Source organism: Ceratosolen solmsi, unplaced genomic scaffold (assembly GCF_000503995.2).
Source record: "Ceratosolen solmsi marchali unplaced genomic scaffold, CerSol_1.0 scaffold2, whole genome shotgun sequence".
In the NCBI taxonomy this organism is placed as follows: domain Eukaryota; kingdom Metazoa; phylum Arthropoda; class Insecta; order Hymenoptera; family Agaonidae; genus Ceratosolen; species Ceratosolen solmsi.
In genome coordinates this window covers 6,611,056-6,626,142 of record NW_011948422.1, presented here as the reverse complement: position 1 = coordinate 6,626,142, position 15,087 = coordinate 6,611,056, and the positions used below count along the sequence as shown (strand labels likewise).

The 15,087-nt window shown below is 26.5% G+C and overlaps 2 protein-coding genes across 2 annotated transcripts in view; both read right to left on the bottom strand.

The window, feature by feature from the left end:
• Nucleotides 1-7,403: 7,403 nt before the first annotated feature.
• park (E3 ubiquitin-protein ligase parkin) lies at nucleotides 7,404-9,965 on the bottom strand. The gene is made up of 8 exons (XM_011499261.1): nucleotides 9,663-9,965; nucleotides 9,398-9,595; nucleotides 8,965-9,326; nucleotides 8,584-8,785; nucleotides 8,345-8,503; nucleotides 7,889-8,011; nucleotides 7,686-7,770; nucleotides 7,404-7,599 (listed from the first exon to the last, which is right to left on the bottom strand). Exons 1-8 carry the CDS (start codon nucleotides 9,918-9,920, stop codon nucleotides 7,490-7,492), a joined length of 1,497 nt encoding a protein of 498 aa, XP_011497563.1. The 5' UTR covers nucleotides 9,921-9,965; the 3' UTR covers nucleotides 7,404-7,489.
• A 3,856-nt stretch (nucleotides 9,966-13,821) lies between these two features.
• The window catches only part of Mi-2 (chromodomain-helicase-DNA-binding protein Mi-2 homolog), a 22,085-nt gene continuing 20,819 nt past the window's right edge, over nucleotides 13,822-15,087 (bottom strand). The window contains exons 18-19 of the mRNA XM_011499260.1: nucleotides 14,372-14,681; nucleotides 13,822-14,296 (exon numbers count right to left, since the gene is read on the bottom strand). Of these exons, the coding sequence (XP_011497562.1) occupies nucleotides 14,292-14,296; nucleotides 14,372-14,681 (315 nt within the window). The 3' untranslated portion in view covers nucleotides 13,822-14,291. The remainder of the gene's footprint in view (nucleotides 14,297-14,371; nucleotides 14,682-15,087) is intronic.

Here is a 15,087-nt window from a genome sequence, read left to right as displayed (position 1 = left end):
TTGTTTTTTTGTTTTTTTTTTTTTTTTTTTTTTTTTTTTTTTTTTTTTTTTTTTTTTTTTTTTTTTTTTTTTTTTTTGTAAAATCGAGTAAACGTCTATATAACTTATTCATTTTTACGAATCTATGTCATTTCCATAATATTTTTATAACTACTCTGATAATTATGAAATTATTCAAAAAAAAAAAAAGTCTGTAGCCTTAATGATAAAAATTAATTTAATTGACATTTAATGTGAGATTTTAGCCCAGGCACATGCTGTTTTCCATCACAGTGAAACTCTCTTTTATTCTTAAGTTCTCATTGAAAATTCGTAATATATCAAAACCTTAAAGTTTTAAAAAATCGCTATTATACGAATTTAAAAAATATCAGTCTGAGTAATATATTTAAGTAATTTTTTTTTTTTTTGTATAATAACAAATGTACGAATATTTTTTAAATAACACGTTTATCAGATTGTAAATATAATGACTATAAGACTTTTATATATTATATCGAACTACGCGCTCATTACCATTTGTTATAAAATAAAAAATTTATCATAATAATTCATAGGACTCAAATTTTCAAACATCGGTCATCTACTAAATAATTATACTTTTGAATATAAAATGACAAATGTTTATGATTAAAATTGAAACTTTTAAGAAACATCATTTTATTAGCTTTCGTCAAGTCTTTATAGTAGATAAAAACTAATTTTTTCACTCTTTATCTTAATGTTTTAAATTATTTGTTTTAACCATATCTTAATGTTGAAATTATTACTAAAAATAAACAATATTTAATTTATTTTTGCTATTGATGAATGAACAAAAGCGTATACAAATTGTTTCTCTAAATAATTTTATGTATATCTGAATTCATTACGAATTAATCAAGATATTGAAATTATAAAATAATAGATAATAAATAAAATTATTTACTCTAATAATAGAGTTTGACTCGTCGATATAAATGTTTCGATTAAGGAAAACAATCTTTTATACTCAAATAAACGCCACCACATTATTTATATTATCAATACGTAATTATCATGTACTTCATGCGATTCACGATCAGATAAAGCAATTATATATTTAATAAATATTGATATAAATTAATGCACTAAACATCGGAAATATCAGGTATGAATTTTTTTTCTTTTACTCATACAAGCAATTGCAGTTCTTTATATTGTTCAATTTTATAAATCACTTTCATTCTGAAATTGCAAAAAACAGTTTTTGAAGTTTCGAAATAAAATTGTTTTTACTTTTACGCTAATATACTCAACTACTCGACCGAGCTTAATAAGAAGTTTTTATATTGTTGTGATAAGGATTTAATTTGCAATTGTCGATATTACACCGATAATGCATCATTTACAGTTTACACTTTACTTTTCTTTTAAATTTTATATAAATAAACTTGTTTTTTACTACAACTGTCATTTTCCAAACAATGTAAATGGCACACTTTAGTAACAATGAAAAATTCATCATCTTGCAATGCATTGATTCGGTATATGCACGACAGGTCGATCAATTTCACACTGCATTTTGTTACAAGAACTTTCAATATCAAAATCTCAACCCAATACGAATAATACGATTGTTTATTAAAAATTGTATTTCTGATAAATCAATGGGAAACGCCATTGTTAATTATGCTAAACGTATATTATCAAGCATTTCGTTATATGTCAGATTAAAAATATGAACTGCTGGAATTTCATTTTATAACAAAAATTATATAAAATTAGTAATGTTTCAAATATATATATATATATATATATATATATATATATATATATATATATATATATATAGACATATAGGTAGATTTTATGCAAATCGTTTCAGATATCCAAGGCTGGCATAATGACATTTAAATAGCGCGATTACAGACTGAAAATTAGATTATCTGCAGAAATTTTTACCTGCGATGAGTTGATATAATGAAATGAAAAAATTCTTTCAAGACAAAAATTGACACACTATGACTTCATTTCCCTATGTTTATTACAATATTACGTATAAAACAAAGTCATTAGAATTTGATAACCAATTTTATAATACGTATCACCTGCATATTTTTATTTATAATTACGCAAACAATATTATAAAACGCAAATGAATAACGTTAAATAAGCATACATTGCTCAAGAAAATAAAAATATTTTTCTTTAAAATAAAAGCTTTTTATTTCGTTTAATTAAAAGAGACTGCGTTTCTGCATTTACAAACATAAAATCTACGTTTACAGGCAACATTTTATGAAAGTGGTATCATCCCCTTTATCTATTTTACCTCATGGTAAAATGAATACAAATTACATAATTTTATATCGTATTAATATGTATATTTTTTTAAAAGTTATTAATGTCAAATACCTAGAATATCTTTTTATAAGGTACGAAACCATCAGCATTATTCCAGCAAAATATAAAATGCTTAAAATATTGTTATCTTTACAATTATCTTAAACGATAATATAATTTTTTCTAATTATAATAAGCAAAGAATAAGCAAATATATACGTAGAGGTAAATAGAAAAATTACGATAAATGGAAGTTATTGAATTAATTATCATTATTATTCATATATTTATGTATCTGCAAATTTTTTAATTTGATAAAATACAAGCACTTCTCTTAGTCTATAAATATTTCGTTCAATGTTATGTTGTTTTATTTGCGTAGCGCATTCAGCGTCACAGTCCCGTGAATTTATTAGCATAAATAGGCAGTAAAAAATTATTGACAATCAATTAAACGAGCCAGGACAATCCTATCTTATTGATCTAAAGAATGTGAATTCATCGATGACCTTGAGTAAGGAAGAAATTTATTTACGTCTTTCCGTAACGGTTTATGCAGTACTTGCAGCTATGCAGGCATGATTTCACTTTTACGGGACGTTCTGCACACACACACACACGCGCGCGCGCGCGCGCGCACACGATTGCGGAATGCAATATTCCACCCTCGTTACCCCAAGGAATTCCCATATTTCCCTGTAACAGTGCCTGTGACGTAGACAGAGAAATTTTTAAACTATAATGCAGAAAATGGTCGCGATAGCAAGTGAAAGCACTGTATTCACATATGAACGGTAAGTTTTTAAAGCCAAATAGTCGTAACAATTTTTAAAAGATTTCACATTCCATTTTTATTAGAAGTCGTACTAACAATGCCCCATATGTTTATGATTATATAAAACCTCGGGAGAATCTAACATTCATCTATATAACATAAATAAATAAGGCGTATAAGCATTTATTAATATATTAAATGATATTTAGTAAATATATAGCAAAGTGATTTCGCAAATTTAACAAATATTCGTACCTACAAACCATTATATATATATATATATATATATATATATATATTAATTTACAATTTGTTACAAAAAATTTGTTACATATTTTCACTTTGAATTTTAAAAATTGAAAAACTTTTTTTTTTTAGCCTCGCTAATTCATTAATCTCTAAGGTTAAATTTGCGAATTAATTTGCTGATATATGATGAGTCTACATACTCATGAATTAGTATAAATTAACTTCCATTGGTCAAACCATGAAAGAAATGGACAAATATGTACAAATCTAGAAAGGTAGACGTTGGTTGTAGAGCAAGTTTACATTGAATTAACTTTTGAATCTTTAGAAATTTACAAGTTGATAGAGAATGTGTTTTTCATAAATTTTAATATATATTATTAATATATATTTATTATATGTTATATAATTAAATTTTTTATTTATAAATATAATTATAATTTATAATTTATTTTTATTATATTATATATTTATTATTATATATTATTATATTATATCATGAATAATAGGCTTAATTAATTAAATAAATAATAATAATAATAATTAATAAATAAATAATAATTAAATAAATAATAGGCTTAAAATAATTAAATAATTTTATACGAGTCTTAATAATAACAAATTTGCCTATAATCCAATTCGCAAATAATTTTTTTTCTTTTTTTTTTATATCCTCCTTTCTAATTTTCTTTTCTCCTTCTTCTTATTTTGCCTATTAGTAATGAATATAATAAACTTATCCATTCTTAAACATTAACGTAAATACTCATAATCTTTATACAGCTGAATCTTTCTATATCATACAACAATTAAAGCTCTTTCTCTTGCGGTGTTACTAAAGTTAGCTTCAAGTAAATAACTTATCTTCAGGTTGCAGCTAAACAAACTAGGAAATCCTACTACTAAACGGCTTGAAGCTCATAGTGTGTATTTTTAATTAAAATTTATTTAATTACAGTAGCCGATTTAAGTATTTGTAAGGGCAAAAACCAGTAATATACTATCATCGAAAAATTTATGTATGCCCGACAGGAAAACGATTTATTTTCTTTTCCTAAATGCGAAAATCCTATTTTGTTTATTACTCTAATTGTTATACTTTCAATTATTAAATTAGAAAGATTGTAGAATCCGCTTAATTTTTGTGTAAATATATTTCGTCAGTAATGTGTACTTCAAGTTCAAAAAGTATTATAAAATAACATGGTTAATCTTTATTTTTAAGGATTACTCGCAAATCAAGAATTAAAAAATTTCACTGCAAGGAATGTAGTAAAAATGGAGTTAAACTTGTTATTACTTTTAGAATTGTATTTTCTTTTATCGTGTTTATCGTAAATACGTATTTAAAATGTTTCTATAAATAAGATAAAAAAAAAGACGATTATCAAATATAATTATTAAGAGATTATATATAGCGTTAATGTATTAATGTTCTTAATTATAAAAAAAGATTTCGATGCAGTCGGTAAAATATTTTTACGAAAATAAATTATATATATTCTCTCTCTCTCTCTCTCTCTCTCTCTCTCTCTCTCTCTCTCTCTCTCTCTATTACTCGCACACTAACTTCTCAACTTTATCCTTTTGCATCAAGCATTTTCTTTATTATTTAGTGACTCGCGTTCTCACTCTTTTTCTTCTTACTCAACAACTTTTCAGCTTATTGGAAGTCTAAGGAAAATTCGTTTCGAGTTATGCATTGATAAAGGACCATCCGTTTCCCTTTCGTGATATCATCGTTGGCTTTTATAATGAGGAAAACTTTTCAACAACGAATATTATGCATTTGGAAGCAAAAGTAGAAAAGTGAGATAGAAAAATAGTAATATAGCAGACGAATTTAAAGAAGATAGAGATAAAGAGAGGAAGAATAAAAGAGGATGAGTGATAGAGAAGGATAGAGATATAGAGGGAATTGATTTTACTTGCAGATTGACGCTTATTGAAAAGGAACCTCTCACCTTGCAAATCCATGCAGCCTTCCATTTCCAAGACTGAGGATCATTTGCCCTTTAAAGCCATACATTACTATTCTAAGTCGACTGTGTTTACAAATATTTTTAAATAACAAATTGTTGTTTTTTCTGATTTTAGAATGTATTTTACAGCAGCCAAGTCTCGAATTCTTCAACTAATGTTGCAATTGGGCTATTGTAGTCTCGCGTATTGTGAAATAGCAAAATCTACGGTGAACTGAACAAAAAGTACAAAAAGTAAATGAAAAATTAATGGTATGTTCAACTTCGAAAGCTGTAAGTAAAAATATAAATTACTTGTGTAAATTAAAAACATCTTATCTGCTATTAAAATAGTGCAGCGATTAAATATAGAATAAACTCTTTTGAACAAGCAGTGAAGAAATTGAAGCATTGTTTTTTGTAAAAATCACTAATATGATATTAAATAGTGTAGCACATTCAATTATCAAAAACACTTTTAAAGAGAAACGTTCAGTGATTTAGATGTTAATAGCTTTCTATGTTTTTTTTTTTTTTTTTTTTTTTTTTTTTTTTTTTTTGTAGTTAATTGTCGTTAATATTAATATTAAATTATCGAATTAATGTTTTAAATCTTTCACGATGTTTAGATAACCTTTGTTTATTATAAAAAAAAAAAAGACCGACATTCAAACGATCATTTTTATTTAAATAATAAAGTATTGTTATATAAAGAAAATGTAATATTAACAATACTATATTGTTTAACCATTAATAATAAATCATTACCTATTATCTATTGTTAGTTTATAATTTTTATTATTATTGTAATCATTTTCCAACATGTTTTTTGAATAATTTTTTAAACTTACTTGGTGTTCAATAGGTTCGAATACTTCAAAAAAAAAAATTTATGACCACGTAATGTGATAAAAAAATCGAACTTGTCATTGGGTGCAATAAAAAACCCAATTACAAACGAATTGATACTTCAGGTACTATTTTTTAAGAGAATAATTTTTGCAAATAGAATAACGTTACACAATGAAAAGTCATTTATTTTATAATAAATATTTTATTTTTTTATCATAAATATATAATAAATATAAATGATTAATAAAGATATAACAGCTCTCGTTTATTTACATTTCTTACAACACACACACAACACACACATATATATATATATATATATATAATTTGATACAATATATATCTTTGTGGATTTATACATTATTATTATATTAAGATAATTCATATACTGAAATATTTAAAAAGTAAAAATCTTACTTGTGAGCGATCTATAACACGAGAAAGAAATCCAGTAAGATTATCAATGTGTAAAATCACAACTGTTGAAAATCTTTTATTCATTTATCTTCCTAATTCAGAGAGTAATAACGATAATATTTATATTGTGCTTGTTTTCATAAAAATGTTTGATAATTCTTATCACTTTTACATTAAGTTCAATAATAAAAAACATACGACTTCTTACTGCACATTTGTTTTAAAACGATTTTATATAGAAATTATGTATTATACATATATACACCCACCCATACACAAATAGAAAGGTACAATGTAATACATAAGATTTTATATTTTTAATATTGCAATTTATAAATTAAATTTAATATAAAATACAAAACAAATTTCGATTTCAATTTCAAATCAGATTTTAAAAATGAAGTAATATTCTCAATTTTTTTAATTATTAAAATAAATTCTTTAAATATTAAATAATGTATTAAATTTATAACATATTAAACATGTATTAATTATAAAAACTTATTTAATTAGAAATTATGAATTATTTAAATAATAAAGTAATATGACATATTACTTTATAGAACAAATATTATATTTTATATATAAATTTTATAAAAATTTTATTATGCTCAAATAAATATTTATTATTATATAATAAACCTACAAACACACACACACACACACACACATATATATGTATATATATATATATATATATATATATATATTTTTTTTTGTATATTATATCTATCAATTAATATAAATGTTTCTATAAGAATTTAGAAAAGCTATTAAAAATTTAAATATTTACAAATATATTTTTACAGAATAACCACTCCATTAAAAAGAAAAAAACTTTCGGTATGACCATTTTTATAAAAAACAAAGAAACGGCTTATCGAGTTGCATAGAAAATAAAAGAATGCAAATTGATTGTGAAACTTATGGATTATCCAAACCAATGATTACCCATGCAATCTCGCGTCCAAGGAGTTTGACAAATCCAACACCATTGAAAGCCGCAACCTGCTCTTGTACAAATCATATGCATACAACCGCCTGTAAGCACAAAATACGAATACGTTTCATTGACATTTTTAAATGTTTAAAGAATTTGAGACATTTATGATTATTTATCCACTTACCGTCTCTTTCAGTCGGAGTACGACATTTTGGGCATGGCTTCGTGGATATTTGTATTGTCTTTTTACTGGCATCATCCCACTTGGCCTGAAAAGCATAGATTGACAATGTATGACTTAACCAATGGAAATAAATGTGTATCAAGATTTTTTCTTTTATAATTTTATAATAATTCTTTTATAATCATCTTTTATCATTTACTAACATTTTTGGCTTTCATTGGATCCACATAATAGCAGCCTTGACCAGAATTTGCACTTGAAACTGTGGGTTGGTTTTCGCATTCACCAACGTGAAAACCTTGTAAGCATTTTCTACAAAAAACATACTAAAAATGATAGAGTTAATAAGAAGAAAAAATGTTTATTAAAAAAAAATATCGATTTTATATAGGAATAAAAATTTAATATTTTTAGTTAAAAGAGTGTAAAATAAATATGTAATAAATAAATTACTTATAAATAATTTAATTACTATATACTTAGCGTAAGAAAATATAGTATTTATAATATCCTAAATATTGATTGATATGCAATGATGGTATGTACAAAACATATATTTAACATTGAAAAAATAATAAAATTATTCAAAAATACTGAAAACTAATAAAACAATATAAACAAAGTGCTAAAGAAATGATTAAATTAAAGAAAAAACATACACCGCAACCACCAATACATTGAATTTTTCGACATTCCTCTTGATCTTCTCCCTGATCCAAAGTAGGAATAATTCCCATTCCACAATCTGGTTGGGGACAAAGTAATCCTCCTGCTTTAAGAACATATTCTTCGGTCCCAAAACGATGATAGCGTTCGTACTTTACAAAATAATTGTTAGTATTAAATACCTACAACTTAACGCTATCGATTTTATTTTGTATGCAATAGTAAATGATACCTGAGCGGGTGGTAGAAGATGAAAGTGATGAATTTCACGAATAAAGGAAGTTGCGCAGCCAGCTGGACATGGAAGAGTATAATATTCTGTTTCATTGTCAAAAATGAATTGACGTTCTTGTAATCGAACTATACAATAATCACGAAAACAATCTAAGCAAGTAACATGTCCAGCTTCACATGGGAAAACTAAAACTGTATCCCTATAAAATAAAAATTGTCAAATATTCTATTAGTTTCCTAAATTTTATAAATCATTAATAAATAAAAATCTTGTTTATATATGATTCTTAATTTTTGACTCCATTCAAATTATAAAATTTGAAAAACGAAATCCTATCGTTACTTGATTAATTTTTTACACAAATATTTATATACATACCTAATATCTGTACAAGCTAAGCAAGGAATTTTTGCAAGATTAGGTTTAATCAAATACAATGGAACGGCTTCGTCTTTCTCGCCTAAACTCGTATGACTTGCACATTTGAAAAAAAATTGGGCAAAATTGATTTGTGACTCTGTGTCTCCATTGGCAGAGGTCAAGGTGGGACAAAATTGATTTTCACAATGAATGGTAATTCTTTTTGGTAATAAAACATCTGGCCAAGACTGAGGATCTTTATCAACAGTTACGGCACCACTCCCACAATTATTACAACGAACTCTTAATTTACCAGGTTTTACCGACTTACAAGGAATCGAACAATATACATAAAAATGTGCCTTCCTACTTTGTCCTTCCTGCGACATGATAAGTAAAATAAAATTATAATACCTGATATTTCGCAGAAAAATAAATACCCGATATTTACTACTTTTTGCTCTTCTTCGGTAGATTCATCTAAAGATAAGTCGGTAAGAGTTTCATTCAATGGTTTGCTACCTCCGCTATCGTCTAAATCAGATTCTGAAATAGATTCGGCAATCGTATTATTTAAGCGATTTGCTTTAATTATTCTTTGTGGTGTACGAACTGCATGCAAGGTACTTTGTTGGCCTAAATCACAGTCCTAAAATTACATTAACATTAGATTTTATTTTTAAAATCGTAAGAAAACCATGAAAATAAGTAAAGACCTCAATGATGGTGGAATTATGTAATTCTTTGCCAGCGAAAATTATTTTTATATTATCTGGTGAAATACCCATTTTTGGTGCAACGATTTCTTTGACATTTCGAATATCCCATTTTGGGTCAAGATTAAGGGCAAGTGTGTTTCCAGTATTGGTTTTCACGTAAATACTCAATGAATTTGAAATTTTCCTTTTTCCAAACCAAATTACCTCTAACATTCTGAAAACAACATTTTTGAAGAAATTAAAGACGAAGCTCATTCCTAACCTCAAAAACTAAGAACACAATTCTCGGAACGACACCGAACGACACGATCGAACAATTAATTATTCCATTTCGAGATTTTAAAACATTTAACCCGATAATTGTAAATACAAATAAGATATAATTAATATGTCTGTTATAACCTCGCTGCATAGACCTAAATTGTAATAATTTATAATAAAAACAATTAATAATAATATGTAGAAAAAGCAAATATAAATACAATAAAGTATATACAATAAAGCTTTTTTATTTTTATGACAATTTATGTTACAGTTAGTGATTTTGTTAAACTTTTTATCTTAATTTTCTAATATACTTTATACTTTATACTCTACTTGTTTCTTTATAATATAAATTGTAACTATTATGAGAAAAAAAAAAATCAAAGACTTTATTTAAGAAATTTTATATTATCATACAGATTATAAAATAGTTGGAAAAACGTTTCTTACCCTACAATAACCTTGAACAAAACAGCACAATTTCAAAATTTAACAAACTTTACTAAACAGTATTATTTACAATACTTAATTAACAATTACTATTAACAAAATTAAAAGTAAATTCATTAATATAATAACAACATACATTTATATAGAATATTTTTGTTATCAGTAATAAATATAACAGTCGTTTGCTGTAATAAATAATGGCAGTCGTACATAGTGAATGATTTTAAAAATTTCATGTCGATTTAAATTAATCATTTGCGTTTACTAAATTTACTAATGCTTCAATGCCTTTCATAATTCTTATTCTCTCTCTCTCTCTCTCTCTCTCTCTCTCTCAATACAAACAAATAAAGGATAAATCATTTCTCTCAAGCTTACAAATCGACTAATATTATACTCGTGTATGCATCAAATAAAAAAAGCAATACTGAGAAGCAGTACATTGTTCTCTGAACTGAGCTTGCACATATTGACAATAAAAATAATTAGGGTACAGTGAAGTTGTTGTCACAATCTATATTATTAAAAATAAACAATTATTAACATTTATTGTTTTTATACTTTAAATTGCTCTCAAGTTCCTTGAATAATTTTAAATAATTGATATTTTAATCATTTTTCCAAATATATATATATATATATATATATATATATATATATATATACTTTTGTCAATATCTAAATGCACAAGACGATATCATTATTTTATTGATATTACAAATGTTATTATTTAAATAAGTTTCACATAAAGTAACTAATCTTTAGACAATGGACCATGTCAATATACATTAAGTATCTACTAAATTTTACGATGTCGTATCATCAATCATTATATAAAACATTGAATAGTATTAAATTAGAGCTTGGACACATACTAAATAGTATTTTCCTGTTATCGACGATCAATTGCTAAAAGGCCGTAGAAAAAACAATTAATATTGCTTTGCTTTTACCTACAAATTATGCTTTTAGTAATTGAATTAAAAACCTTCAATAATATAAAGTGTGCTGAATTTTGAAAAATAATGAAAAAAAAAAAAAAAATAGAAAATTTTTGCAAAAAATCACTTTTAATAAAAACTCTGAGACAATTATTGTAATTAAGTCACCGATTACTCATGCAACGTAACATCAATAACAATTAATTCTCAACTTCTGTATACGGCGCAGCTGTTGATAATGCAGTAATTCCCATTTCATGACTTTGAAATTAAACCACATTTCCGTAAACTATCATTCAAATATTTCATCCAGAAACTAATTGAAATTGCTCAAATCAAAGCCTCAAAGCAACGATTAACATTCGTTACAATATGATGCTCCTGTATTGTCGTATAGCGCACGAAGCAATGATTATAGTATCAACAACGCGTCAAATTAATAATTATTTATTCATTGCTCATTCAATTTCATAAATTATTTATATAGATTTTGATCGAGAGTCGCTCTAATCTTTCGATTCTCGTATCAGTCCACACGATTAAAACTGATTCTGTGAGCATGAAAATCAAGAGCTTAACGTATAAATCTACTTTTAGCTTTCACTCTTAAAATTGCCCCATTCGGGAGCAACACTTGACTTTAATCTCATTATACACACTCAATTGAATTCGAGTACCGCGCAACTTTTCTAAAATGCTTATTTGTAATTGAGTGCTCAAAATAACACTCGACTCAAGCATCCCTCCATAGGGGACTGTGAGCTAGTAATGAGTATTCTTCCGAATCCGTGTGAAGCGATCCGTAGAATAAGATTGTCGAACTTCTTATAACATCTTCAATCATTGATATTGATTTTTACGTTTCATTAATTAATTTCTAAGCCAGACAGACTAAGACGTACATTTCCAACTCCATTATTTTCCTGTCAGATTTTCGAAATTATCGATCTCGTGTTAATTAAAATCAAAATGTGAATTTGACTTTTTAATATGTTTTTACAGCACTTTTCTTAATGTTCGAAATTGAAATCCATCGAATCTTTATTAACTACCTATAACACAACGAAAATCAATATTAAGCTAATTTTTACGTTTTACTTACAACTTCGTTAAATACAATTGAAGTTAATGTTATTTAGTTAACATTATTTAAATAAAATATAATTTTTTTTTTTTTTTTAATTAAGCGTTTTGAAATTATTTGATTGATAAGGTACACACCAATCATACTTGTAAATTGTAAAAGTCAATATCAATCATGAATCCTAATGTAAGCTTTAATTATGCACACATAAACACTTAAATATACATTCAAAATGTACAAACTCATATTTGTACAGTTAATAAAAATAAGATTTAAAAGTCAATGAAAAGAAAAAAAAAAAAAAAGGGGTAAAAAAAAAAAAAAAAAAAAAAAAAAAAAAACAAATACATTTATCAGAGTTCACTAATAATGCGTGAAAGCACTCTTACTTTTCTTTATTCTTTAAGAGAGGCGTCGTTAGATAAGTATTTTTCAATTTTATGTTCTGCCAAGATACGTACAAATAAAAATTACTAATGCAGATAAAATTTAAAGATAAAATAAATATATAATAGCATTACATTAGTGTAATATGATATTTTGTTAAGTATGAATTAATGTAGAATATTGATCAATATATTTCTTGAATAGTCTAATCAATTAAAATCATTTGGCCAAAAATTATTTAATTACAATTCCTAATACGAATCAATTAATACTTGAGTATAATTATCTGTGAAGTTTTATTAACATTTATTTAATCAGATTTGTTCATTTTTGAAGGTCATTCTATTGTCAGCAAAAGTTGCTATATCTTTCATTTCATTTGTTGATAAGCAATTATAATTTAATGTGAATAATTTAGTGCTCTCTAGACTTTTATAATTAAGCAGTACTTACAAGTATTTAAGTGCAGATACTAAATCTTGTCACAAAAAACTTTGTTATAGAATAATCAGTTTTAGCACAATAGCATTTTTCTTTTGTAAATTTTGTCGATAATTTTAGAATAGTTGAATAATAATTTTATATTGTCTTTATAATTATTTACTATCTTATTTAATGATGACCTTTTTAATGTTAAATCATTATTGTAAAACCTAAAAAAAACACGAATGAAAATGCAAAACAATATATGAAATGACTCTTTAATTGGCTACATTTAGTTATAAAACGCAAAGAATCTTGTTCGTTCACAGTTATAAAAGATTTATGTAATTTGTGAATATCCTCCAAGTTTTCAGATCGCATATTTTATTAAAGTACGATTGCCCTTCCATAATCATTAATTATTCCTAACACTAATGCATAAAGGTATCCATTATATCGATTCAATGCACTAGTTTCGTGACAATGTGAGCTTATAAAATTGATTTAATCTGACTATTTAAACGAATAAATTATCAAACAGTGCAGTACCATATACAGTTATAATTAGGAATTGTATGGGCAGGTATAAATAAGTGAAATGGAAAAATTCTTTGAACAAAGTTTATCTTAGTCTCCAAATAAAAATACAGTTTTGCTTAAATAAATTTAAGTAATGTGTACTTATTACATACAAGAGACGCTGGCGCAGTTTCTGTTCTTTTCGATTGGAGGGATGTCGATCGCTTATATCCATATCCATATCTTGACAATACAAAAAGAGTTTTTTTTTCTTCGATTCGATAAATGTATACACATAATAAATACAGGAAAAACGTAACTTTTCAATTTACTGTTTAAGATAGTACTGATATTATTTGTTTACGTTTAGCGCATATCCTTAAAGATCCTTATTTAGTGAGAATTCAGCTAGAAATTGTGTGGTTTACGAAAAATAAGGTTACGCAGCGCGCTAGCCATTCATTCTCCGAGCATCAGCCCGAAGTGTGAATTATGTCGGTTGATGTGAGTTACCTGCTTTTCATTGTACCGCTGTAAAGTGTCTGCTGCTCAAGTCACTCAAGCTGGAAGAAAAAGTCACGGATCGTTAATATCGTGGATCGTGATGTGGGCGGACTTATTTCTAAGCGACCACGTACCTGCAAAGCCTTGAGGTGGTTGCCCAGGCACGGAATATTGTGGCCTGAAGTTGCCGAAATTCGCAGCTCCGGCGAATGTGGCTGGTATTTGACCGCCGGTGAAGCCAGGGGGAAATTGTTGTGCTAATAATGCAGCTTGTCCGGTCTGCGTACTGTTGCCACCGGGAGCCGTAGCTGCCAATCGGCTCAGGATCGATCGCTCGGACATCTGTAATCGCTGAGCTACTGGTGGTATGCGAGCCAAGGTGGCTGGCAATCGACTTACGTCAGACTTCATATCAGAAAGAAGTTCCTCCAATTGATTAAGCACCTGGGAAAAAAAGAAAAAGAACAATTATAAATAAATAACCAATGACGAAGGCCGTGTGTGTTGTTGTGGCATTATTGTAAAATTTATTATAAAATTAGCGGCGCACAAGTAATTATTCTCGAAACTTATTGAGAAACCAACTTCTTGATCCATTAGCGATAATCGTTATTCCCGATGTTCTCAGGCTATCGGGTATCAAGTTACCATTTCTCACAACATTGACTTTGCGAATAAAAAATGCCTGCATAACCAATGTTTATTCTTTATTGCCGTCGTCCTAACCTAATTTTAATCAAAATCTTCATTAATATCTTCTATATGTATTTAATCATTGACTTTGTATCATTATCGGCCGTCACACGCTACCCGGCAATTCCAAATTCCAGACTGTATACGGCCCTACACG

Excerpts from the sequence above, each read along its gene's own strand:
- park (XM_011499261.1), bottom strand. The coding sequence starts at position 9,920 with ATGAGCTTCGTCTTTAATTTCTTCAAAAATGTTGTTTTCAGAATGTTA. Across the intron at positions 9,327-9,397 it reads CCGAAGAAGAGCAAAAAGTA|GAAGGACAAAGTAGGAAGGC; the intron begins GTAAATATCGGG and ends ATCATGTCGCAG. Across the intron at positions 8,786-8,964 it reads TTAGCTTGTACAGATATTAG|GGATACAGTTTTAGTTTTCC; the intron begins GTATGTATATAA and ends TTTATTTTATAG.